Here is a 27,947-nt window from a genome sequence, read left to right on the forward strand (position 1 = left end):
TGTGCGCTATATAAGAAACTGTTAATAAATAAATCTGTGTTGAACAGGTTAATGGAAAAGAAAGGTGTTTTACCACAGGTGATGGCAATCATACATTAAGAGGAAAGTCCAGGAACAGAGCAATGTGTCCCTCCTGGAGAGGGTCATGTTGGGAGGTATGGAAGTATAGACAATGGAATGGTGGCCCTATACACATAAATGCTGGGTACATCCCTGTACAATTGTCAGCCAATAACACTTCTGTAACGGAGGATCGGAGGTTGCATGTTATGTGCTCTTTCACACGTTAACCCCCTGATCCCCTGATTTCCAGCCTCAGTCCTCAGGGCATGCTGCAGCCCAGGTCTGGTGTTATCCATGCATGAGCACAGGTGACCTGATTAGTACCTCAGTCATTTTCATTTAACCATCTGTGCTGAAACCTGGATATCACTCAGACCTGCACTGTTAGGCTGGTTTCACACACTCCGGCTCCTGCCGGACGGTGAAATCCCGCACGGCTAGGGAGCCGTGCCGCACACAGTACTTTATCATGGAGGGGATGGCCACAGCCCGGCAGCCGTCCCTTCCAGTGGTGGGATCCGGCTGCACCCGTGCGGCCGGGCCGTGGCCGTCCCGAGTGAATGGACACAATAGTGTCCATTCACAACTAATGTGTGCGGCACGGCTCCCTGGCCGTGCGGGATTTCACCGTCCGGCAGGAGCCGGAGTGTGTGAAACCAGCCTTAGGTGGTAAATTCACCAATGCTTATACAAATGGAAAAAAAAGGATGTTGCCCATAGCAACCAATTTGATTCTGTCTGTTATTTCTTTATTGCATCCTAAAAAATAATAGACCGAATCTGGTTGCTACCGGCAACATCAGCTCTTTTAATTTTTAGTGAATTTACCCCTAACAGTGCAGGTCTGAGTGATATCCAGGTTTCAGCACAGATGGTTATAGGAAAATGACTGAGGTACTAATCACCTGTGCTCATGCATGATAACACTAGACCTGGGTCTCAGTGCTGCTGGAGGACTGAGGCTGGAAATGCCGCCTCTGTGGGGATCAGGGGGTTAGAGTGTAGAATATTAAAGAGCACATAACATGCAACCTCTTATCCTCTGTTACAGGAATGTAACCGAGGTGTGTACGTCATTTATTGTCTGACAATTGTGTGTATAGGGCCATCATTCCAAGTCCATCAGTGTGGTAACCATCGATGGTCATAATGCAAGTGGCCATTGATGGTTGCCAACTTTGCTTTGAATAATCATTGATGGTTCCACCAGCACGGACGGTGTAACGGTTAGCATTACCGCCTCAGATCGCTCAGGTCATTGGATCGATTCCCACCATGGCACTAAGTGCGTGGAGTTTGTATATTCTCCCTGTGCTTGCGTGGGTTTCCTCCGGGTGCTCCGGTTTCCTCCCACATTCCAAAAATGTACAGGTAGATTAATTGGTGAACAAAAATGAACCCTAGAATGTCTGTGTGTGTCCATGTTGTAGGAAATATAGACTGGGCCAGATGTATCAAGCTTCAAAAATGTATAAAATGGAAAGTGCTAAATCAGCCCCTAACTGCCATGTTAGAGGCTGGGTTTGAAAAATGACAGTTAGGGGGTTGATTGGCTGGTTGTTTGTCACTCTCCACATTATCACTTTTTCGAAGCTTGATACATCTTGCCCACTGTAAGCTCCACTGGGGCAGGGACTGTTGTGAATTTTCAAATATTCTCTGTACAGCGCTGCGGAATATGTGTGCGCTATATAAACAACGGGTAATAAATAAATAAGTAATGGTCTTCCCTGATTGGCCAAACCTGGGCTTGTGGGTGTCAGGGGCGGAGCTAAGCTCTGTGTCCCGACCCCTTGTAATAATTGGTTATGCTGTGCTATTGATGGAGATAAACCATCTAAATCTTCATCAATGGCAAACGAATTCGACATCGACCATAAACCACCGGTGATTATGAAGAATCGATAACTGGTGGGCAATCCCTATTCAGGAGCCTCCCAGACAACAGAGTAGGCTAGTGCGCCATTTTGCCATCGAAACTTCCAGAAGCATTTGTACTAATGCAAGAAACAGATGTGCCGCACCACAGCCAGGCCACAGCCTGCGGGCGGCGCACCGGTGCTTTATCACATGACCTTTCCTGTATTAGGTAACAGCTACGCTTTACTGTGTGAGGGTGATGCATTTATAACGTTGCTGTATATTCTCCATGCTGTCGCCTCCACCAACTACTCACACAGGCCCTTATTCTGGTTCACTCGCAAAGGCAAATTCCTTCTCAAATGGACAAAACCATGTGTACTGCAGGTGGGGCAGATGTAACATGTGCAGAGAGATTTAGATTTGGGTGTTATTTTGTTTCTGTGCAGGGAAAATACTGGCTGCTTTATTTTTACACTGCAATATAGATCTCTCTTTAAAGTAAAACCCCACCCAAATCTAATTCTCTCTGCACATGTTACATCTGCCCCACCTGCAGTGCACATGGTGTTGTCCATCTAAGAAGGATTTTGTCAGAAAGAATGAACCAAAATAAGGCCCACAGCACATGGTTTTGTCCATTTGAGAAGGAATTTGCCTTTGCGAGTGAACCAGAATAAGGGCCACAGACCTCTTCCACTCAGCAAAACAGGAATTCTATGTAGAGATAATGTTTCCAGCGTAATATCCTCTTAGCGATGTCATGTCAGGAAGTCTCCCTTCACCTGCGCTCAGCGGAGCCCCTGCTTGTCTCACTTGTGATGCAGAAACACCAAGCTTTGCCGAACGCAGCTCGGCAGACGTCACGTCTGCGGATTCACTGACCTTGGTTACCAATATGTGACCTGATTCTGGTTAGCGAAGGTCCCCTGTGCGTTTGTACGGGGGACCGATTACGAGGGCGCCGGTGGTCGGCATTAAAAGACTCGCTAAGCAACGAACAACAGCTGCAAACCAGAATGAGGCCCATGGTCATGGTAAACTTTAGTAACCAGGCTTTGCCACACTCTTAGATTCAGTCCTTTAGAGTGTAAGCTCTTCTAACTTTTATACCCCCCCCCCACCCAGAAAACTTGCGCCCAGGGCCCTTGGCATACAGGAACTAGGACTATTGCATTGTTTTGCTCTTCAGAAGGGAGAGGCCGGACACTCTGTGCTGACATAAATAATGCACGGTGGCATTGTCGTTCTATGGGTTCAAAGCTTTAAACTGTAATTGCTCAGTGAACGTAACTAGGATAGGATTTAACTCCTCCATTGCCAGGGCCGCCGCGCCGGCTGTTGCAGCATGTTAGCGGTTACTTGGTGACATGTGGTTAGATTATCCCCTTCTCACGCCGGGTTCCCTCTGCTGTTTCTCTGCCTGTTCGGATGAATGGGGACAGATTGTATGGACGTAGAACAAGATGCTCAGCAACCTGGCGCATACTGTACTTTGTAGCTAAGGGCAGGTCCGCTCCAGATTAACCGTTTCTTTATATTTCAGCTGAATACAAAAAAGTGCCAGGCGTAGTCATCATTAACGGCCGTGTAAATATTGGGGGTGCTCAAACAGGCACAGGACTGTCACTGATCTGCCCCCACCCCCATACTGTATCTCCTTGGATCCCACCATACACAAGCCCCCACACTGCGGCCTCGTTTTGCCCGTGTTACGAGATTTCAACGTCCCCGTAAGGTAACTAATGGAGCTGGGACATTCAAATCTCATTATGCTGACGAATGTGGAGGCCTGATTCCTTCAGGAGTCTTTCCCGGTGCGGGAGGAAGGGGGGGGGGGGGAGGGGGGGGAGAGTGGAGTTCCACGAGCGACCCCCGCCACGCTTCCTTTTTCATTAGTGTCACTCGTAACTTGGTTGCGTGAGTGTGCCATCACAGGAGCAGTTACCAACGTGGTGACATGGCAGCCCGAGGGCCTTCTGAGAACCTAGCAACAGTCCTGCAAAAAAGCCATCCATGTTTTCTTGGGCAAAGTAGCTGTAGGAACCCACGAGCGATTAACGTTGTCCTGGTGGAGTTAACCAAAGGGAAACCGAATCGGGCCAGTCAGTCATTGGTGCTGCAGTTGTAGCCATGTTTGGAGGGAGCCAGGGTCGGTGGGTGCTTGGCTTAGACATGCAATGAGTAGGAGCAGTTGCATTTGGGTGGTGTTAATAAAACCTAGGCCTCTGCAAATGAGGGTAACAACGCCCGGAGAGAGTCATGTGACTACACTGTGGCCTGCAGACGTGGTCACGTGATGCCGGTTTGTGTGCGATACGACAGCCGCTTATCTCTGCGCCATTATCCGCTTCTCCGTTTCCTGTTGGAGCACCGACAAATTGGGCGCTGCGGGCGCATCCCCTGTACCCTGATTCTCAAGTAGATTCTGTGGATCCTGTTAATGACACATATTCACCTCAAACTTACAAATGGACAAAACTAAGAAATTGTACGATAGATGTAGATGTAGATTTGGGGGTGGCAGGGGTAAATGTGCCCGCTTTAGAGGGCTACGCTGTTGGTATAAATAAGCACATCTACTATTTCCTCCCTCTCCCAACTTCTCTTCCTCCCTCCCTCTTTCCCACCATAGTGCCCACTCCCCCACATTCTCTGCTTCCTCCTGCATTTACCTGCTTTCCACTCTCCCCCCACTACTACACCTGTGACACCCCCATACCCACCCACCCACCCCACATCTCCCTGTGCCACACAGAACCCCCCCCCCCTCCTCAGCAGCAGCAGCAGTGCATGTTGTAGCAGCGTCTGTGAGCATGGAAGGGGTTAAGAGGACTCCCTGCGATAGGACAGGGTACGCGCACAGTTGCTTAGTAACAGGGAGGTTGCTCGAACAGCTCAACTCTCTTCTCTCCAAATCTCTCATTCCTGCTTCTTTATTTCTCTCCCTCTATTCCTCTGTACCTGTCCATCTCTCCAGCCCATTCTCCTTCCCACCTCTCTCCATCACCCCCCACCCCAGCCTGCACCCCCTCTTATCACCCCAGCCTCCCCATCCCATCCCATCTCCCCTCATCTCCTGCTGTCTCCTATGCATCTCTGCCCCTCTCCTCCCGGGCCCATTCATTTTTCTCTCTTCTTCCTTCTCCATCTCTCCCTCCTGTCTGTGAAGTAGTTAAGCGGTCCCCCCGTGCGTGTCCCTGTGATAGGAGGGGGCGTGCACACAGTTGCCTGGTTACCACGCTCACAGTGACATCCCTGTGAATACGGAAGGATGCAGCGCGCGCTGGTCCTGGGAGCTGGGTAACGTGGAGGCCTCTTACCCTGCACATAGCACTCTGCACTGCACCCCCTTTTTTGCACCGCACATGCGGCTTCTACTGCACCGCACGACCTGTGCTGGGTTCCCTGCACCGCACACGCAGCACTGCATGTCTGTTCCATCCTGCATCGCATGCCCTGCAGTGCATACCTTTGCACTGCACACCCCAGATCACCACATCCTGCCCATGTTGGACCTGCCAGCCTGTAGTGGACTCTCCGCACTGCAAATCCTGCATGCTACACTGCACAGCCTGCATGCCCGGCACTGCACCAACATCCCCTCTCCCTTCACCCCATCTCCCCTGCACCCTCCTCACTTTGCGTTTGGGGTTCGCCAGTCACAGCTTGCGCCCACTCAAGGTCTTGAACATGAAGTTTAAAGGAAACTGAAAGATTCACTGAGTCTGAGGTGAGAGAGAAGCCGGCGTATACATGTTTGTGTGTGTGTGTACCTGCACATATGTGTGTGTTTGTGTAGGTGTGCTCACACAACTGTGGCATGTGTGTGGCATACAGACGTATAGGCATATTGTAGGTGTACGTCAGGCCACTGGCTCCTGCGGGGTTCTGGAGTGTCCTATAAGATGTGGAACTTTGTTATATAAGTTGTTCTGTAGCGGTCGTCTTGTGCGTTGTCTCCTTGTGTACCTGCCCCGGAGTTCGCTGGGAAGGCTCGGAGCGCGTGGCACTTACAGCGGCATCTTTCTGTGCTGCAATCTTGGATAAATGAACATTTATGCTCTGGCATATGGCAATGAACAGATTGATACATAAATTAATGAGGGCCCTGCTTACTGGAGTATATAAAGTATACCGTTCGCAAAGACGTTGTAGTGTATATAGACGTCTGCCCATTTCTTATGTCCATGTGTTCCAGATTATCTGTATACGTATGTACAGCTGATATGTCACAGATATAGATATATAGCGTAATATGTAGTGTACCTTTGCATGTGCCGTGATCTGCACGGTCTTCTCTGCTGTGTACACGTATGACCTGTGTGCTGTGCCTGTGTATATATACAGTATGGTACCTGTATGTTCTGCAGGCAGCACGGCTGTGTGTGGGTGGATTATATACTTGTATAGAATGATTTCACTGCTGTGAGCCGGCGCATTTCAATGTGTCTGTGTGGGCGTCTGCACAGAGCTCTGTGTGTTTTATATACAGATTTGTGTGTTCTTGTATTACTATGTGTGTGTGTGTGTGTGTGTGTTCTGCTGTGATTGTGTGGCATTTTCTGATGGAAAAATTTTGCCCCCTTGTATTTCTTCATGTTGGGGTACAAGTGTAGACTACATGGTCATAAAGTATGTGGTAATCGGGACGTGACACCTACTGTGTAAATGCTTGTTGAACATTTCGCTTCGTAATCACGGGTTATAATATCGAGCTCCCCCCGGCCCCCGCCCTTTGGTGCAATAACAGCCTCCTGTTCTGGGAAGGCTTCCACAAAATTTTGGAACATGGCTGGCGCTGATGTCAAATGATAAGCCCTGGCTTATGGCACAATACAGTCCCATTCATTCCATAGGTGGTCTATTGGGGGTAACACAAGGGTCCTGAGCAGACCGATCTCCAAACTTGGCAAAACCATTTTTTGGTGGACCTTCCTTAAGCACACTGAAATATCCATGCCAGGAATGGTCTTTTCCCAAGCTGTTGGCACAAAGTTGGAGCACGATTCCCGAGACTGTCATTTTTTGCAGTAGAATTGAGACTTCCCTTCCCAGGAACTAAGGGGACCAGGCCAATCGATGAAAAGCAACCCCAAATCATCATGTCTCTGAACATCACAGTTGGCAGAGAGTTTTGTCATGGCATCCGCCAAACCCAGATTCATCCGTCAGACTGCCAGATGGTGATTCCACTGTGCCACAAGCCAATGGATGTGCGTGTTACATCACTCAAGCCCACATTTGGAATGAGGCATGGTGACCTGAGGCTTGCATATGACTGCTCGGTTACTGAAACCCAATATAGGAAGCTCCTGATTTAGTGTTCTTATCGCTTCCAGAAGAACTTAGGGCCTTATTTTAGTTCACTCTTTCTGACAAAATCCTTCTTAGATGGACAAAACCATGTGCACTGCAGGGGGACAGATGTAAAATGTGCAGAGAGAATTAGATTTGGGTGAGTTATTTTGTTTCTGTGAAGGGTAAATACTGGCTGCTTTATTTTTACACTGCAATATAGATCTCACTTTGAAGTAAAACCCCACCCAAATCTAATTCTCTCTGCACAAGTTACATCTGCCTCACCTGCAGTGCACATGGTTTTGTCCATCTAAGAAGAAATTTGTCAGAAAGAGTGAACCAAAATAAGGCCCTTAGTTATGAGATTTGCAACCCTACACAACACTCTCCGCGTGACTTCCAATGTGCCACAGCCATTAGATGCCACCTTTCCAACAAGTCAGTCCATCAAGTTTCTGACCTCCTAGAACTTACCCAAGGCATCTGTAAGATAATTTGAGGAGAACATGCTTAGGAGCATCTCCGCCTTAAATTCTGACCTATTAGAGCTGCCTCTAGTCATCTGTAGGATAATTTGAGGAGAACATGCTTAGGAGCATCTCCGCCTTAAATTCTGACCTATTAGAGCTGCCTCTAGTCACCTGTAAGATAATTTGAGGAGGAGATGCTCCTAAGCATTTTTTCCTCAAATTATCTTACAGATGGCTAGATGCAGCTCTAGCAGGTCAGAAACTTGACGGACTGACTTGTTGGAAAGGTGGCAACTAATGGCCTTGACACATTAGAAGTCACTTGGCTCCTCAGTGTGGCCCATCATACTGCTAATGTGTGATTATGGAGATTACGTGGATGATTCAGCCAACACACACTAACTAGAAGGGACTAACTAGAAGGGATGTCCACATACTTTTGACCACGTAGTGTCCTGACGTAATGTGTACTTGTTTGTGGGAAAGGTGCATCTTTCCTTTTATATATTTGCAAGGAACCTGTGCGTCGTGGTTCTGGATACGCTGATAAAGGCCGGTGGTTGTCAATATGCTGTCTACTAGAACAAGGCAGCTCAGATTTGCAATTTAGTTTGAGCAAGGCATATGTTCAGCTTCAGCAGTCTCTGACCTTCATTAGAATGTAATGGTTCCGTATGCATAAACACTGCACATTTCTCTAATGCCATCTACCTCGCGGCACCGTGTATTATATTAGATCTGCAACTAGAAGTTTTACAGCCCCAGCGTGATACTTGCAGTCCGCCATTCCCACTTTACGTGGTGTCTACAACACATGACTTCAGCTCTCGGCATATGGCGTCAGAGTGCAGCGTTCAGTATCACAGTAAACGAGACGCGCCATATACAACCCCTGAACCTTTATTGCCTATTTTAGCAAATTACATCCAGTTGGTTTGTTCTTTAATATTCATTTATACAACACTTCATTGAGATCTCATTACCAGTCAGCAGTACTAAACGCTGGCCCGTTACATATGAAGGTGGGGTAGAGGAATAGCGCATGTGGCTCGCCACGTATTATAGAACTACAAGTCTCAGGGCCTTATTTTTGTTCACTCTTGCTGACAAAATCCTTCTTAGATGGACAAAACCATGTGCACTGCAGGGGGGCAGATGTAAAATGTGCAGAGAGAATTAGATTTGGGTGAGTTATTTTGTTTCTGTGCAGGGTAAATACTGGCTGCTTTATTTTTACACTGCAATATAGGTCTCACTTTGAAATAAAACCACACCCAAACCTAATTCTCTCTGCACAAGTTACATCTGCCCCACCTGCAGTGCACATGGTTTTCTCTATCTAAGAAGGAATTTGTCAGAAAGAGTGAACTAGAATAACCCCCTCAGTGTGACTCATCAGTCAGAGGCTGAGAATTCCTACTGGGTCTTATAGTCCCTCAGCAGCTGAGTCTTGGTTGCCTACACCATCTACAGATACAGCAGCTGAGTCTTGGTTGCCTACACCATCTACAGATACAGCAGCTGAGTCTTGGTTGCCTACACCATCTACAGATACAGCAGCTGAGTCTTGGTTGCCTGCACCATCTACAGATACAGCAGCTGAGTCTTGGTTGCCTACACCATCTACAGATACAGCAGCTGAGTCTTGGTTGCCTACACCCTCTACAGATACAGCAGCTGAGTCTTGGTTGCCTACACCCTCTACAGATACAGCAGCTGAGTCTTGGTTGCCTACACCCTCTACAGATACAGCAGCTGAGTCTTGGTTGCCTACACCCTCTACAGATAAAGCGGGCGGCTTTGCTTTCTGCCTTATCAATAGGTCTACCAGTATTGGTCGACAGGCAATGGGTTATCACATAGAAAATGTCGACAGGGTCTAGGTCCTTGGTGACTAACCTTGACACTCCAGCTGTTGTTGAACTACACATCCCAGCATGCTCTGCATCAGATTTAGCATGGCCAAATAGCAAAACTGAAGCAGAGCATGCTGGGACGTGTAGTTCAACAACAGCTGGAGTGTCAAGGTTAGCCATCAAGGGTCTAGGACTACATTGACAAAGGGTCGACAGAATAAATCGACAGGTTTACATGTTTTTCACTGATTTTTGTGTCTATGTCGACTTCTGCTGACACGGGCTCCATAGTAGTGTACCGCGGCTGCTTGCCATGCTTCAGGTGTGTTTAGCGTCCCCCTCTATCGCCACTCGGGTAGTGAAGTAAGAACAAGTCAGTTATGAAAAAAAAAAAAACACTTGTCGACCTTTTCCTGTGTCAACCACTGACATGCCGACCTTTTGCTTTTCTCGAACTAGACCACGTCACCCTTTTTTATGTGTTGACCTGTCGCTCTCTCTGAAATACTGATACTTTCTCTATCGATAATACTTATACTTCTTTTGTGTTCTTTTCTCAGATTATCACGTTGCTCGTTCCCGGAGGAAAAGCGTCCCAGGGGGGAAACAGCCCAGTATGGACGCCCCTCCTGCTGCCCCCTTCCGACCGTCGGTGAGTAACAGCTGACTAGTACTACAGCAGAGTTGTCCACTAACAGAGCGATTACTCAGTGCCATAGGCCAGCGCCGGATTAAAGCAGGGGCAAAAGGGGTCAGCATTACATGCTTTTCAGGCCCATAAAGAAGCATTACATGCTTCTCAGGCCCATGGAGGACAGCAGCAGCAGCAGCCTAGTCATGGGAGGGTTTTTAATCAGAGGCAGCACTGGGACTGTGAGGTCTCCTACAGTCCTACAGAGTAAGGTACAGAGGGACAAACACAGGCTTTTCATATGGTATGTATGTATTGAGATATATATATATATATATATATATAGTTTCAAAACACTACAACGACCCCAACACACCTCCCCTAAAAATACACTTCAATTGCCACAAACGCAAGTGGCACTCACCTCTGCCGCACAGCACCTGGTTGCCTTGGTGACAAAGGGGTGTGTTTGCTAAGATGGGAGTTCTATTGAAGATGGGCTGTTGCCCATAGCAACCAATCAAAATGTACTTCTTATTTATTTAACACCTTGTAGAAGATACAGTAATAGGCACTTAATTGAATATTCCCCTAAATCTGGGATGGGCAATAAGTGGCCCTCCAGCTGTTCATGAACTACACATCCCAACATGCCTTGCATCAGTTTTAGCATGGCCAAATTGCAAAACTAAGGCAAGACATGCTGGGATGTGTAGTTCAGCAACAGCTGGAGGGCTGCTTATTGCCCACCCTTGCCTTAAATATGGGTTCAGAACACAAAATGGCTGCCTCCATTTTGTATAGTTAAAAGGTAGATATTTACTAGGAACTAGAACGTGCACAATTATGGCTTGACTGCTATACTGGCATTTCTACACGTGTTTGACACAAATAAAGACTAAGGGGGTTATTCAGACCTGCGCTTTTGCAGACTGGGCGGTTATCGATAGACTGCACATGCGGACGAATTGTAGCACGTATGATCGATGCCATCCTAGGATAAAAGCCTACTATTATTTTGTTGTTGCTGGCCGTATGCAAGTTGATTGAGAGGAAGTCGTTTAGGGTTGGTAACCAACTGTTTTCTAGGGGTGTCAGGCGTGCCCAGGTGTATGAGGGGAAGTCATGTGACAGTAGCTCTGCCCCCGTTTCTTTTGCAGCCGCTGAGTATGTCTTGGGCAACGCACAGACTGCACACACTGGGAAAAACATTTGATGGTGCTAAGCAATTCGCAGTCTTGCGCGGGGCTGGATTCCACATCAAGCCTCTAGTTGTATGTTGATTGAGTCCTCACTACTTACATTTAAGCTGTAATGTGTATTGATCTGTGGCGCTATTTATTTGTACTGTATTTTTGTTATTTATTCAATGTTATGCCAAGCTTTGTCTCCCTGTATTGTTCCTTTGTACGGCGCTGCGAAACACTTGTGGCTCCTTATAAATAAAATTATAATAATAATAATAGCTGGGCGGCGGTTAGCTGATCGCAATGCTCTGCAATTTAGCCGAGCAGCAATCAAGTCTGAATAACCCCCTATGTTTCAAGTAGTGAAAAGAGTAGAGAAGTTGAGCATGGCAACCAATCAGCGCACAGGTAATATTTGTCAAGATCTAGCAATCATTTCAACCAATCAGCATGGAGGTAACATTTATCAAGCTTTTCCCTATCATTTTATAAATGTACTTGAAAAATGTTACCTTAAGGCTTACTGGTTGCTATAAGCAACATCTTTACGGGCCACCTGTACTCTTTTCATCCACCTCTATGTGGTTTCTCAGTGAGGTGTTGTTATCCACCAATCAGGAAGGCCGATGTCCAATCTAATCTTACTCAGGGACTACTTTAGGACAGATTGTGTGGCAGTGCAACTTGGGGTCCCAGTACATGAGTTACAATAAGCTATTTAGTATTAAGCTTGGAATAATCTGTCCACTGAGCTCCACGCGCCCCTGCTTTCCTCAGTGTCTGTGTCCCTAGTATGTCTGTGTGTCCAGGCCGTATTCTCACGCTGGTTTCTCACCCGGCATGTAGCAGGGATTCCTGAGTCGTCGTCTGAAGAGTTCTATAAAGAGGACAAAGAGTCAGCCCAAGCTGGACCGGACCAGCAGCTTCCGGCAGATCCTTCCGCGCTTCCGGAGTGCTGACCATGACAGGTGAGGTGCCTCACACCTACAGGTGGCTTTCCTGCCACTGTAGGACCTCACCAGAGCTATGCACCAGATACACCATTCCTTATTTATATATTATTGTTACACATGTTATTCATATGAAACCTCCATATCCTGACTAAAGGTACAATAGTCCCGTCATTTGGAACTAGATCCCATTGCATCAAATGCAAATTGTATGTGATTTGCGCGCGATGCAATCCGAAGTTAGTTAATAAAGCACGGGCTGCACAGACTTTATGTGCTGTGCGATGGGATGCCCACAGGAGCGAGCCTCACATCTCACCTTCAGAAATCCCCCATGGTTCACCTATACCCTTCGTTTCTGTATACCCGGTGCCATAATCAGTGCTCCCTCTCTCTGCCCTGTGCCCTTATCAGTGCCCCCTCACTCTCTGTCCTGTGCCCTAATCAGTGCCCACATCTCTCTCTCTGCCCTGTGCCCTAATCAGTGCCCCCTCACTCTGTCCTGTACCCTAATCAGTGCTCCCTCACTCTGTGCCCTTTTCAGTGCTCCCTCATTCTGTACCCTCACTCTCTGTCCTGTGCCCTAATCAGTGACCCCTCTCTCTGCCCTGTGCCCTAATCAGTGCCCCCTCACTCTGTCCTGTACCCTAATCAGTGCTCCCTCACTCTGTGCCCTTTTCAGTGCTCCCTCATTCTGTACCCTCACTCTCTGTCCTGTGCCCTAATCAGTGACCCCTCTCTCTGCCCTGTGCCCTAATCAGTGCACCCTCACTCTCTGCCCTAATCAGTGCTCCCTCACTCTCTGCCCTGTGCCCTAATCAGTGCTCCCTCAATCTCTGCTATGTGCCCTAATCAATGCTTCTTCACTCTCTGCCCTGTGCCCTAATCACAGTGCTCCCTTACTCTCTGCCCTGTGCCCTAATCAGTGCTCCCTCACTCTCTGCCCTGTGCCCTAATCAGTGCTCCCTTACTCTCTGCCCTGTGCCCTAATCAGTGCTCCCTCACTTTCTGCTCTGTGCCCTAAACAGTTCTCCCTCACTCACTGCTCTGTGCCCTAATCAGTGCTCCCTCACTCTCTGCTCTGTGCCCTAATCAGTGCTCCCTCACTCTCTGCCCTGTGCCCTAATCAGTGCTCCCTCACTCTCTGCTCTGTGCCCTAATCAGTGCTCCCTCACTCTCTGCCCTGTGCCCTAATCAGTGCTCCCTTACTCTCTGCCCTGTGCCCTAATCAGTGCTCCCTCACTTTCTGCTCTGTGCCCTAAACAGTTCTCCCTCACTCACTGCTCTGTGCCCTAATCAGTGCTCCCTCACTCTCTGCTCTGTGCCCTAATCAGTGCTCCCTCACTCTCTGCCCTGTGCCCTAATCAGTGCTCCCTCACTCTCTGCTCTGTGCCCTAATCAGTGCTCCCTCACTCTCTGCCCTGTGCCCTAATCAGTGCTCCCTCACTCTCTGCTCTGTGCCCTAATCAGTGCTCCCTCACTCTCTGCTTTGTGCCCTAATCAGTGCTCCCTGACTCTCTGCCCTGTGCCCTAATCAGTGCTCCCTCACTCTCTGCCCTGTGCCCTAATCAGTGCTCCCTCACTCCCTGCGCTGTGCCCTAATCAGTACTCCCTCGCTCTCTCCCCTGTGCCCTAATCAGTGCCCCCTCACTGTCTGCCCTGTGCCCTAATCAGTGCTCCCTCACTATCTGCCCTGTGCCCTAATCAGTGCTTCCTCACTCCCTGCCCTGTGCCCTAATCAGTGCTCCCTCACTCTCTGCTCTGTGCCCTAATCAGTGCTCCCTCACTCTCTGCCCTGTGCCCTAATCAGTGCTCCCTCACTATCTGCCCTGTGCCCTAATCAGTGCTCCCTCACTCTCTGCCCTTTGCCCTAATCAGTGCTCCCTCACTCTCTGCCCTGTGCCCTAATCAGTGCTCCCTCACTCTCTGCCCTGTGCCATAATCAGTGCTCCCTCACTCTCTGCCCTGTGCCCTAATCAGTGCTCCCTCACTCTCTGCTTTGTGCCCTAATCAGTGCTCCCTCCCTCTCTGCCCTGTGCCCTAATCAGTGCTCCCTCGCTCTCTGCTCTGTGCCCTAATCAGTGCTCCCTCGCTCTCTGCTCTGTACCCTAATCAGTGCTCCCTCACTCTCTGCCCTGTGCCATAATCAGTGCTCCCTCGCTCTCTGCTCTGTGCCCTAATCAGTGCTCCCTCGCTCTCTGCTCTGTACCCTAATCAGTGCTCCCTCGCTCTCTGCTCTGTGCCCTAATCAGTGCTCCCTCACTCTCTGCTTTGTGCCCTAATCAGTGCTCCCTCCCTCTCTGCCCTGTGCCCTAATCAGTGCTCCCTCGCTCTCTGCTCTGTGCCCTAATCAGTGCTCCCTCGCTCTCTGCTCTGTACCCTAATCAGTGCTCCCTCACTTATGTGCCATGTGTCCTATTCCTTCCCCAGCCATGTTCTGTGTCTCTGTCCTATTTCCTAACCTTTCTTCAGTTGTTTTCCAATATAATTAAAGTGTGATGCTGTGTTTGGTTTTTGGGGTCTGTTCTTCCTCAACCCATCTGACCCAGGAATCTGCATGTCCAGCGTATGTGTTAGTTACAGGACATCTTTGATCATCCCTGAACCTGCACAATAGTCTACATCACAGATGTGTCTAAAGGATAACAATTGCGCTGCGTCGCTCTTGTGTGTACAAACACGTGAAGTGGCAGATTATATATTGTATCATGCCTGACAAAGAGATCTAACTACTCCAGGAAACTTGCAATATAATCTATTCTGTTCGTGAATCAAAGGTATCATTTGAACTCCACTCTTCCCCGCTTCTGTAAATGGGGGGGACACGGCAGAATACTTTGCGTTCACCCTCGCCGTCATACATCACTGTCTGGGTGGTGTCAGATGGGGACACTGAACACAGAGCCGTTAGAGCCATCACATCAGTATTACTTAACCTGCTCACAGGGTTTATAGTGGTGAGAGCCGATGTTCACAGGCTCCGAGCATTGATTCTAGCGGAGTCTGCTTGGCCTGCACTCGAAGCACTGTGACAGGGCCCTGACGTATCATTTCCTCCTATTAGACCCTACTTTATATGAGTGCTTTAGACAAAACCAGCTCATGTGACACCTACTTGAGAAACACACTAGCAGACAGGAATCCCTTTGGTGGCGCTTTAACCCTTTTAGGTCCAACGTCTAGTCAGGTTCAACAGCCCTGGCGCTAGCAGCAGACCCAGTGGTGAGCAATCGTTCAACATTCAATGTAGACCATTTTTGAATAAAAAAATTAAATTACAATTCATTTAAACATTTAAACCAGACTGAGTTGCAAAAAAATACAAATTTAGCCTGCAAAGGGTTAATGCTGCATTTATTTGGCCATTACTCAAGCTCATACATAACTGACTACGTCTATGCCCCCCCCCCCCCCCCGCCCCCCCGTGGCCTATGTCTTGGCAAACTTTATTTTAATATGTCATCTCTATATCTTATTAATTGACTTATGTGGCCTAGGTTAGTCCGCGTATTTTCACATAGAGTCCACTTGGAGCCGACAAAATTTGGACCCTCTCTCAGACCTCTCCGCTTCTCCCTTCTGCAGGGCTCGTCTCATGCAGGCCTTCAAAGAGTCCCACTCCCACGAATCCCTGCTCAGCCCCAGCAGTGCGGCGGAGGCGTTGGATCTGAATCTGGATGAAGACTCGGTGGTGAAGCCTGTACACAGCAGCATCCTGGGACAGGAGTTTTGTTTTGAGGTGACAGCTGTGATAGGGACGCACATCAGACATCAGTATAAGGAGTACAGAGAGGGTGGCGATACCGTCACGTGCAGCATGCGTACAGTCATGTCTGATGCTTAAAGTGAAGATTAATGCCCTGTGTATATGTATATTTGTGTGTGTGTGTATTTATGTGTGTATATAAAGAACTGGGTCTGAGCAGCACTCCTCAATTCCTACAAATGGCATGGTAGGGGGTTCCCATTGGGGAATCCAATATATCTGTATGCTGGCGGCACTCACTCAAATAATGTCAAACGTAGTCAGCCGACAAGGTCGACATTTCAAAGCTATTATTTATCGCTTCTTCATCATCACAAAAATGAAATACAAACAAACAATTTATTCATATCACCACAAGTGATTCCAGTCTGTGTCGGGCGGGCGAGGCGCTCGTCTGTGATGTCATCAGCAAGAGCCGGTGCCGTAGAGACGCACGCACATTGCGCGTCCGGTCACCATGGAGACACATATAAACAAGCTGTAACTGATGCATATCCATGGATACAGTAAAAAAAAGTGAAATAAAAAAACAAAGACAAATATGTCTTTAGTTTTTTTTACTGTTGTGGTATGTATAAATTGTTTGTTTGTATTTCATTTTTGTGGTGGTCCTGATGAAGAAGTGATAAATAATGGCTTTGAAATGTCGACTTTAATGGCTGACTATGTTTGAAGGTATTTGAGTGAGTGCCGCCACCACATAAATGACAAATGGAAGACTAAAGGTAACCATCAAGAAGAACCGCTCATGCATATGCATGAGGCTGATTAATTATGCAGTAGCTGAAATGCAAAACACTTTTAATATTAAATGACCCCAGAGGTGGCCAAACTAAATTCTGTCCTCAGGACCCCCCTAACAGGTCATGTTTTCCAGACCACCTGTGGATTTTGGGCCAGTTACTAACAAATACAACTGAGCACCAACAGAGATATTTGGAAATCAGGAACTGAGAACTGGTCCTTGAGAACCCATCAAAATCCATGTTTTATACGTTTACTTAATCATTCCCTGAACACAGCAGCTTACATTCTATCAGATTATTTTAATGCTCCGCTCCTTTGTCCATAGTATATATCTTTTCCCCTCTATGGAGCGTAACCCCCAGTTTCACAGCCTGTGAGACTTGTACGGAGCTCGTCTCTCATTGGTTTGTGTCCCCCCCCATGTAGGTGACCACAGCATCGGGGACCAAGTGTTTTGCCTGCCGCTCCGCAGCTGAACGGGACAAGTGGATAGAGAACCTGCAGAGAGCTGTGAAGCCAAACAAGGTAAATAGCTAAAGTTATACTGTGTGATGTATATAGACACACTTCACTGGCAGGCAAGGCATGCTTGCACTTGTAGTTCCACAGCAGTGGGAGTATCACAGCCTGTAATAATGGGTGTGGATCATATTGTCGACAGCAATTAGGTTGACAGTCATTAGGTCGACGACGTTGGGTCGACAGGTCGGAAGGTCGACATGGTTTTTTAACTGTTTTTTTTACCCGAATGTCGACACAGTCGACATGGACACAGTTGGAAGTCAACTGCAGCCCCTCGCATCGTTCGCTACGCTCGCAATGCTTCGGGCACAGTGCCTCGCTGCGCTCGGTACACTATTTTATTCTCCCACCACGACCTAGTGGATGGTAGGGCATGAAATACCGGCTGTCGGCACATGTCGGCTTAAAAAACAGTAAAAATAAACAATGTTGACCTTCCGACCTGTCGACATAACCCGTGTCGATCTAACACTGTGTTGACCTAAAACCATGTCGACCTTGTGCTATGTCGACCTTGACACCTGTCAACCTTCACCCATGTCAACCTAGGCACCTGTCGACCTTGCCACTTGTCGACCCAACAGTGTCGAACTAATGACTGTCTACCTAAGTGCTGTCGACAATACGACCGTATACTGTAATAATATATACTATTTTATTGGTTGAAAATTACATATCTATCTATCTATCTATCTATCTATCTTTCTAGATTATTTAGTGTACAGCCTATGGAATACCATGTTCTGTGTTTGCTTATTTTTTATATTCCTTTATATTAATTTTCAGAGTAGTCATTTTACAATAATTGTTATACTTGTACCCACCCCGCCCAATGACAGCCAGTAACACCGTGTTGTACCCAGCTACACAGTACTTATATTACTAGTATCTTAATATTGTCTTTGGGAATCCTGCCCCTTGTGGACTGGCCGGGACAGTGCAGGTGCTTAGATTTTTACAGTGCATACTGTACATACTTCTTATTATGTAATGTCTTTTCAGGTCCTATATAGCATATTATATTATATATGGGTAGTTACAGGGACATTGCTATTAGAGTTCGCTTGGTTTGTATTACATGTTTACAAGCATGTTATCTGCATTTATCGCTTGTTTTCTTTATTTGCATTTCTCTGTATAAACATCCATGGAAGGTTGCACTGAACAGCGGTGTTACACTGTAGCTCTCAGTGGATCCTACTCTCGTTACTGTCGATTAAGATTGTACCTCACTAATTTCAAGTTCTTTCAGCTCACAGTGGTTCCTTACCTCAATACTTCTTTATATCATAGCGGCCCAATTAGTATTTTTGGTGCTATTATTGCACCAAGATCGCATTGAGTGTATGATTATTGAAAAATAGACCCCTTAGTGTGTTTCAGCCCATAAACCAGGACTTAGATGCTGACAGCATGTGGGTTAAGCAGTGCCTTTGACACCCATTGGGGTTACTTGTCCTTAAAATCCTGATGTGGGATAATAACAATATAAATGTAACACTCAAGAGTAGAGGGAGAGAGTTCCAGAGGTCAGGAGGAGGCACTGAGAAACTATGGAGTGACTGATATACATGCAGGAGTAGAGGGACAGAGTTCCAGAGGTCAGGAAGAGGCACAGAGAAACTATGAAGTGATTGGTTTAGATGCAGGAGTAGAAGAAGAGAGTTCCAGAGGTCAGGAGGAGGCACTTAGAAACTACAGAGTGATTGATCTAGATGCAGGAGTAGATGGCAGAGAGTTCCAGCGCTCTGGAGGAGGCACTGAGGAACTACAGAGTGACAGATTTAGATGCTGTTGTAGAGGGAGAGACTTCCAGAGGTCAGGAGGAGGCACTGAAAGACTATGGAGTGACAGAGTTAGATGCTAGAGTAGAGGGAGAGAGTTCCAGAGGTCAGGAGAAGGCCCTGAGAGACTATTGAGTGACTGATTTAGATGCAGGAGTAGAGGGAGACAGTTTCACAGGTCAGGAGGAGGCACTGAAAGACTATGGAGTGACAGATTTAGATGCTGGAGTAGAGGGAGAGAGTTCCAGTGGTCAGGAGAAGGCCCTGAGAGACTATGGAGTGACTGATTTAGATGCAGGAGTAGAGGGAGACAGTTTCAGAGGTCAGGAGGAGGCACTGAAAGACTATGGAGTGACAGAGTTAGATGCTAGAGTAGAGGGAGAGAGTTCCAGTGGTCAGGAGAAGGCCCTGAGAGACTATGGAGTGACAGATTTAGATGCATGTTGGTGTTGTATTCGGTAAGGCGGCACCTACACAATAAGTAGTATCGCCTACATATGAGCCTTCTTTCCAAAGCACTGGAAAGGTAGAGGTGTCGACCGGAGCAAGTATGGGAGAGTATCACAGATACAATGGCTGTTGTCACAGGTATGGAGGGGGGGGGGGTTAGTTGTATAAAGACTATCTTTATAAAATAAAATACATAAGCCTGTAATACTCATCATCCAGCATACAGTAATTCCCTTCATTTGTCAGGGAGAGTCATCATTGCTGGGTCATTACTGGAAAGGAAAAGTCCCATTAAGTCCCTTTGTATTGACTTGAAATATAATTGTAATCTAATTATATACAATAACTATATGTCTTCTGTCTTCCCCGTCCTTAATGTATGAGAACCAATTATATCTGCTCTTTCTTTACAGTAAAATACTCACCCGTCCTTTATTAGCATAATTAAGGATTCTATCAGACGTGTCATCTAGGTGACCTTCCCAGTCCTCTGTCCTTGGTCCTGAATCAGGGACCATCCCCTTCACCACACTATTGGGGTGCAGCTGAGTCGCCCCAGTCCTGTGATTGGTGCACTGCAGTCACCCACATTACTAACGCTAGCTAATGTAAAAGTAATATTTCTGTAATATGTCATTGGGAGGATTTTGTCAATATCCCAAATACAGTTACACAGGATTCTGCTAAATGCTGCAGAAACGCGTCTCTCATTTGCATAATAAAATGAAGCCGTAAGATCCTAAATGACAACGTTTTAATTTTCCGAAAGTGATAACGCAGTGTTTTATGTGCTAAAATTGCCAGGAAATGAAGATTTGTATAACTTGGACACGTCGTTTTAGGGGAAGTGGAAGAAGTGCAGAAGCGCAGTCTGTGTACTGAGGAGGGGGATATGCTATATGTATGTCATCGCTTTACCCAGCCAATGACAGCGCAGGCCCGGTGGGGGCGGCGTGACCTATGGACCAACTGTTTCACCCTTGGTAAAGCCAATTAGCATAGGAATGATTCTAGTATTTCAGCATCTACCAAGTGGCAGATGGTACCCGGATGATAGGTTGACAGTGTTTATATAGACAGCCAACAGGTCGACAAAGAAAGTTGACATGTACAAGGTCGACATAAGCAAATGTCGACACAAGCAAAAGGTCAATGTGGCAATGGAAAATGTCAACATGAGTTTTTTTTTATTATTTTTCCAATATTCTGGACTTTTTCCTACTTTAAAATCCACCTGGGCTCTGATTGGCTACGGTAACGTGTGCTGAGGGCAGCATCAGCGCAGCGAGCCACCTGGCCTGAGGTACGGCGAGCGAGGCGCTACACTAATTGCGGCTTGACACGCTCAGGTGTCACACAAAAAAGCGTAAAAAACTCCTGCCGACCTTTCCATGCGTCGACCATTTCCAATCTCTTGCAGTCAACCTTTTGTCACTGTCAGTCTTGAGCATGTCGATCTTTTGTTGTCAACCTATTGACTGTCTAGGTAGACACTGCCGACGGTTTAATCCGGAGCAGAGTTAGATTTGGGTATTTTATTGTTTCTGTGCAGGGTAAATACTGGCTGCTTTATTTTTACACTGCAATATAGATATCAGTTTGAAGTATAAACCCCACCCCCCAAAAAAATCTACCTCTCTCTGCACATGTTACATCTGCCCCACCTGCAGTGCACATGGTTTTATCCATTAGAGAGTGATTGTACCTTTGCAAGGGAACCAGAATAACCCCCAGTGTGTCAGTACCTATGTGATATCGGATACGTACAGAAATGTGGGGGATAATCCAAGTCCTTTTTCAGGTGGAAGTGACACTGGGGCAGATGTATTAAGCCTGGTGAAGAGATAAACTGGAGATAAAGTGGAAGGAGTTAACGCACCAGCCAATCAGCTGTGTTTGAAATATGACAGTTGGAAGTTGATTGGCTGGTGCTTTATCTCCTTCCACTTTTTCTCCAGTTTATCTCTTCGCCAGGCTTAATACATCTGCCCCATAGTCCTGTAAAGCGGGAAACGTCCCCATGTATGTCTGGTCTCCGGCCCTGTACCCCATTTAAACATTGATTCTGTGTAGCGCCAATATACCCCATAGGGCTTATTCCCATCCCGCAAAGAGAAATGTAGTTTGTGCAAACGTGTGCCCAAAGTCACCCCTGATTGCACCAGCTCTTCAATTTGATGGTGAAAACTATTGTACCCCCCCCCCCCCCTCATACATACTATCGTCACACACAACTCATTAGGCCTGCATGTAAAAGGGTGCAGTAGTGTGAGGTGCGTAATGCCCCCAAACAGCATTTCTATGTAGTTTTGTGTTTGTGAATGAACCTGTTGTATGTTTGCATAGAATCAGGCGGTGCCCAGATCCCCCGAGACACGCACCACTATTACCACACTAACCTAGAGATAACCTAAGCAGAATGTGGGGAATGTAGGCTGGGGTTCATTCTAGCACCCTGCCCCTGTCACAGCCCGTGCCGTTCCTCTTTCCTGCCTGGGGTGTCGCTCTCTGCTCAGGTGCTTATAGCACACTCTGGTCTGTATCTCAGCACTGAGGGGCCAATTCAGACTTGCTGGAAGAGGTGCGACGTTGGGGTGTGCACATGCGCAGTGAGCTCCTTCAGCGATATGTTTAACCGAAGGGGCGCTCACACAGTGATTGACAGGCAGGCGGCGTTCCAGGGTGGACGCCCTGGTGTTTCACACGCGGGGCCCTGCCTGCTGGGGACGGGCAGCTGACGTCACATGACATTAGCCCCCTGCATCCGGAGTAACCCGTGCAGCCGAAACCCTTCACTGCATATGTTAGACACCCTGGACAGGAATAAGGAACTGCACGGGTTGTGCCGGTATACAGACCAGAGTGTGCTAGTAGCACTGGATGGACACCCTGAACAGGAACGAGGAACTGTACAGGTTGCGCTGGTATACAGACCAGAGTGTGCTAGAAGCACCAGAACACAGAGCGATACCCCAGGCAGGGTGCGAGGTGGGTGCGGATCCTGTGCTGTGGGGAACAGGTGTTGTAGAGGGATGCTGTGGGGAACAGGTGTTGTAGAGGGATGCTGTGGGAACAGGTTGTAGAGGGATGCTGTGGAAATAAGTGTTGTAGATGGATTCTGTGGGAACAGCTGTTCTAGAAGGATGTTGTGGGTAACAGGTGTTGTAGAGGAACAGGCATTGGAGAGAGATGCTGTGGGAACAGGCATTGCAGAGAGATGCTGTGGGGAACAGGTGTTGTAGATGGGTGATGTGGGGAACAGGTGTTGTAGATGGGTGCTGTGGGGAACAGGTGTTGTAGAAGGATGCTGTGGGGAACATGTGTTGCAGAGAGAGATGCTGTGGGGAACAAGTGCTGTAGCTGGATGCTGTGGGGAACAGGTGATGGAGAGGGATGCTGTGGGGAACAGGTGTAGAGGGATACTGTGGGGAACAGCTGTTGTAAAAGGATGTTGTGGGAAACAGGTGTTTTAGAGAGATGCTGTGGGAAACAGGTGTTGTAGACAGATGATGTGAGAACAGGTGTTGCAGAGGGAAGCTGTGGGGAACCGGTGTTGTAGAAGGATACTGTGGGGAACATGTGCTGTAGAGAGATGATCACCCCAATATGATCATTCTTTTACTGCACACTGACAGTAAGTACTTGACTATTCATAAATACAAAGTCCCTAAAGTTTTTGGGGACCTGAAATGCTTAGTGACGTGTAGTCTCACCTCTCAGAGAATAGAGGAGAACTACAGAAGCATGAGTATTAACACAAAGCTCTGTAGAGTTGCTAAGTAACAGTATATATCAGTAATTATGCAGCAGATACAAATATCAGCTCTCTTATGGAACGGCCGCTGTATGAATACAGCTGCTGTGATGTGTAATGAATGTGTACCTGCTGAGGCGGCCATTTTGTGGGTTAAACCAGTAGCCACGAGAATTCTGCCTGGAATTCACCTGGAATACTGCCTGAGCACTGAGGTACTAAGTGTTATGAAGTCCAAAACCCTTCACCTGCCTTTGTCCACCACTCCGCACTAATATCACACCGTTATGGGGAATGCACTAAGTCTTCGTGAGAGATTACGTATTGGCCAATCAGCGTCTCTCTGCCATGTTACAAGCCGTGTTTGAAAAATGACAGTTGGGAGCTGGTTAGCTGATAGTTATTCTCCATCCACTTTATCACTCACTAAGTCTTTGATCATAGTCCAGGGCCAGCTAAGGGCTAAGGCCACATGGAACTGGGGCTGGAAATGTACTATACCGAGAAGCAAAGGAGGCGTGACCAGTGCTTTATGGGTGTGGTCAGGGCCGCATGAGCATGGTCAGTGATGTGTGGGTGTGGTCAGGGCCACATGGGAATGCCCAGTGCTTAGAGGGTGTGGCCATGTGGGCATGTACATCTGCTGCTCAATCAGTTGCACTGTTTCCCCTAAATACATAAAAATAGAAAAAAAATGCAGAATTGTGGGGCAGATATATTAAGCCTGGTGATGTGATAAAGTGGAAGCAGATAACGCACCAACTTCTAAATGTAAAGTTACAGGCTGGATTTGAAAAATAACAATTAGCTGATTGAATTAGCTTTCATTTTATCACTTCACCAAAATGATTTGGGAATTTTATTATGAATTACGACCAAATAGGCTCCTGGGCATCATCCTGCTGCCACAATGGTGGACCTATGTATATGTGAAGGCCTGACTACTGGTAATCTCACCCTGCCTTAGCTCCTCTGTGATTATTGGTATGGTGCTCGCGGTACTCGCTCTTTGTGTTAATACGTATGACTTTCTGTACATACTAAGCTCTGTCTTCTCCCCTCCCCCTGTAGGATAACAGCCGGCGAGTGGACAATGTGCTCAAGCTGTGGATCATCGAAGCTCGCGACCTTCCCCCAAAGAAGCGCTATTACTGCGAGCTCTGCTTGGATGACATTTTGTATGCCCGTACCACCAGCAAAGCCCGGGGTGAGACCGTCTTCTGGGGGGAGCACTTTGAGTTCAACAACCTGCCAGCTGTCCGGAACCTACGCCTCCACCTGTACAAAGACACCGACAAAAAGAGGCGCAAGGAGAAGAGCAATTACGTGGGCATGGTGAACGTGCCCATCGCCAGCATCAGTGGGCGCCACTTTGTGGAGCAGTGGTACCCGGTCTCCCAGCCCACATCCTACAAAGGGAAGAGCAGCTGTCCCTCGATCCGCCTAAAATCCCGATACCAAACTATGAGCATCCTCCCCATGGAGCTGTACAAGGAGTTTGCTGAGTACGTCACCAACAACTACCGGATGCTGTGTGCTGTGCTGGAGCCGGTGTTGAGCGTGAAGAGCAAAGAGGAGGTGGCCTGTGCCCTGGTACATATACTGCAAAGCACGGGGAAGGCTAAGGTACACATATATATTTACTATTTATATATTATCACTGGCCTGGAATTTTCACATGAAAGGTCCTGTAATGGGGTCTCCTATAAGCCCATTCTTGCAATGAGGCATAGTGACAATCTCATGTGTCACAGTCCTAGGATGGCAGATGGGTGATTCTCACCTCAACACACCTCCTGCACCCTAGCTAAACTCCCAGTCTCACTGGTCATGCCAAGAATTGCAGGGTGACACGAGTGAATTGTTTCAATCCTGCAGCAACCGTACTGCTGTGACTGACCATGTGTGTGTGGCAGTAGACTTATGAAGCAGTCTTATCTTCTTTTTTTTCCCCTGTAAGATGCCTTATAGCAATCACTGTGCCCCTCGTGCAATATTATATACTGTGACCATACAGGGGTTATGAGCCGCAGGACAAGAGCTACGTATTGTAGTATATTAGAAGAAATATTGCACGTTTTATTGGAGTTTTGTGTCGCTTGTATAATATTAGCCCAATTTTTGCCCAATATCATATAAAGAAATGAACGTAGAGAAAGATGTCTGTATAGCGGTGTGACTGAGCTTGCTTACAGAGTACACTATTCAGTTGTCTTTGTTTGACTTCTCTTTCCTGTAATCTGTATCTCCTCCCAGAGGGCTCATGTCACTTTACTGATGTGTATAAATCTCACCAGCAGTATGGATCATTAGGTCACCACAATGTTGGTGGACATGATTCTGGGTCGACATGCAGGAAGGTCGAAATGAGTCTAGGTCAACAGGGTCATTAGGTCGACATGGGTTAGGTTGACAGTCTACATGGGGTTTTTCACATTTTCTTGTCCCGAATTTGACATAGTCGGCCTGGACATTGAAATGTAGCACCGTGTCTCCTCGCGTGGCTCGATACTATTTTATTTTCCCACCACGCCTTAGAGGACGGTAGAGAATGAAATACCGCCTCTGGCCAGAGGCGTAGCTACCGTAAGGCAGCCACCGCGGCTGCTTGGGGGAGCAAGCGCCAGCGGGGCGCCCCCGGTGCCCTGGCACTCTGGTCAGACCCCCCCCTTACCCCCCGCATGCCGCCGCCACCGCATTCAGTCCGGCACCGCAGATAGCCTCCGGGCTCCGTCTCCTGCAGTAATGAAAAATGACACGACAAAATGGCTGCCCCCTAATAGCAGACAGTTTTTAAGGATGCTAGAGGAGGCCGCCGCCTCCTCTAACATCCCTAAAAAAACTGTCTGCTGTACGGGGGGCAGCCATTTTGTCGTGTCATTTTTCATTACTGCAGGAGACGGAGCCCGGAGGCTATCTGCGGTGCCGGACTGAATGCGGGGCCGGCGGCGGCGGCATGCGGAGGGGTAAGGTAATTTTTTGGCAGGGGGGCGCCACAATATTAGTTACGCCTCTGCGCCTCTCGGCCCCCCCAAAAAACATATAAAAAACCCCATGTCGACCTTTTGACTGTCGACCCAACCCATGTTGACCTAATGACCCTGTCGACCTAATGAACCTGTCGACCTAACCCATGTCGACCTAAATGCATGTTGATCTAATGATGTCAACCTAATGACTGTCGACCAACATGCTGGGGACCCAATGACCGTATACAATAGACCTGGAGCCTGATTCTGGTCGATCTATGCAGCTTACCAAGTCCCATAGGCCCTTATTCTGGTTGGTGCGGTAATATCCGCGTGCGTTCGTGCCGCCGATGTTTTGTGTCTGCGCATGTGCGAGCGGGGCGTACGGCCAAATCCTGCATGAAATGTGAACACTCCGAACAGGGGGTGGAGAGGGGCGTGAAGGGCTATTTGGGCTCATTACCATATGCATACGCCCCGCGTTTCATGGGCGTTCCCATGCAAACGCTGGGCGTACGTATGGTAATGCGGCCATGACGCACGTGTAGGGGGCGGACATATGACATCGCCGGATGTGAGCTGCCCGCCCAGATCCCTGCTTTTGCACAGAAAAATGTCCGTGTGGTCTGAGGTTGCGGCAGCTGGTGGAGCACTCGGTCCTGCATTCGATGGTCTGCGACCATCGAATGATGGGGGAGGTTCCCTGAGATGGAGGAGGCGTATTCCGTGAAAAATACACGTCCGGTCCGTTCGGCCAGCTTATTACCGCGTACGGACGGAGTTGGCGATCCGTATGGAAGGGGGGGTTTCGCACGCACGGTCCTGGCCGCATAATCGGATCCGGCCGCACCGATCAGAATAAGGGCCATAGTGACATCAGCCGCCAGCCCCCAGCACATTTGCATGGGAACGCCCAGTGTTATCATGGGGAAGGCCCATGAAACGCCAGCGATACCCATATGCCCCTGCCGCAGCCACCACCGCCCCCCTCCCTCCACGCTGCGACTGCCCCGGCGACATTGTAAATCGTTCACAGTCGGGATTTGCACATACACACAGGTACGCATACACAAATCCTGACCATCGGGGCCCTGGGAGCATAAGGTTATAGGAAAATGGGATGTGCAATGTCACTGGGAAGGGGTGTAACCGAAATGGGAGAGTGGCCAGGTCTGCAAAGCACTATGGGATATTGTAAAGCTATGTGTATCTTATATACGCTAAGTGTGTAGAAATGTAGGATTCCTCAGAATGTTGCAATGAAATATTTATCTTTACCTCTTCCAGCACTGAGGGGGATTTCCATAGCAATTACTAATGTCAAGTTTGGTTATTCATAGTTACCTATAAGACAGTGGGCCTGATTCACACCTGATCGCACGGCGGCCGATTGTCGATACACTGCGCATGCATACGGTTCCCGGTATGCATGCACAAGGCAATCCTGCTACTATTTCTGTACGCACGCTGTGGGCAAGGTGATTGACAGGAAGTAGGTGTCTGGGGGTGGAAACCGGCTTTTTAGTGGGAGTGCCTCGGAGCACGCTGGGAGTGTCCGAGAAGGCGTGTCTGAGTGTTCTAGGGGAGGGGGTGTGACATCAGCTCCAGGCCAGATATGCCTGTATACATCACACCGC

The 27,947-nt window shown here is 48.0% G+C and overlaps 1 protein-coding gene across 1 annotated transcript in view; it reads left to right on the forward strand.

Annotated features, from left to right (window-relative positions):
- SYNGAP1 (synaptic Ras GTPase activating protein 1) overlaps window positions 1-27,947 on the forward strand; it is a 245,855-nt gene that overhangs the window by 161,444 nt on the left and 56,464 nt on the right. The window contains 5 exon segments of the mRNA XM_083160249.1: window positions 10,111-10,202; window positions 12,215-12,336; window positions 15,904-16,057; window positions 17,258-17,356; window positions 24,413-24,967. Coding sequence (XP_083016375.1) covers window positions 10,111-10,202; window positions 12,215-12,336; window positions 15,904-16,057; window positions 17,258-17,356; window positions 24,413-24,967 — 1,022 coding nt within the window.

This window comes from Crinia signifera, chromosome 9 (assembly GCF_055691185.1).
Source record: "Crinia signifera chromosome 9, ASM5569118v1, whole genome shotgun sequence".
Taxonomy (NCBI): Eukaryota; Metazoa; Chordata; class Amphibia; order Anura; family Myobatrachidae; genus Crinia; species Crinia signifera.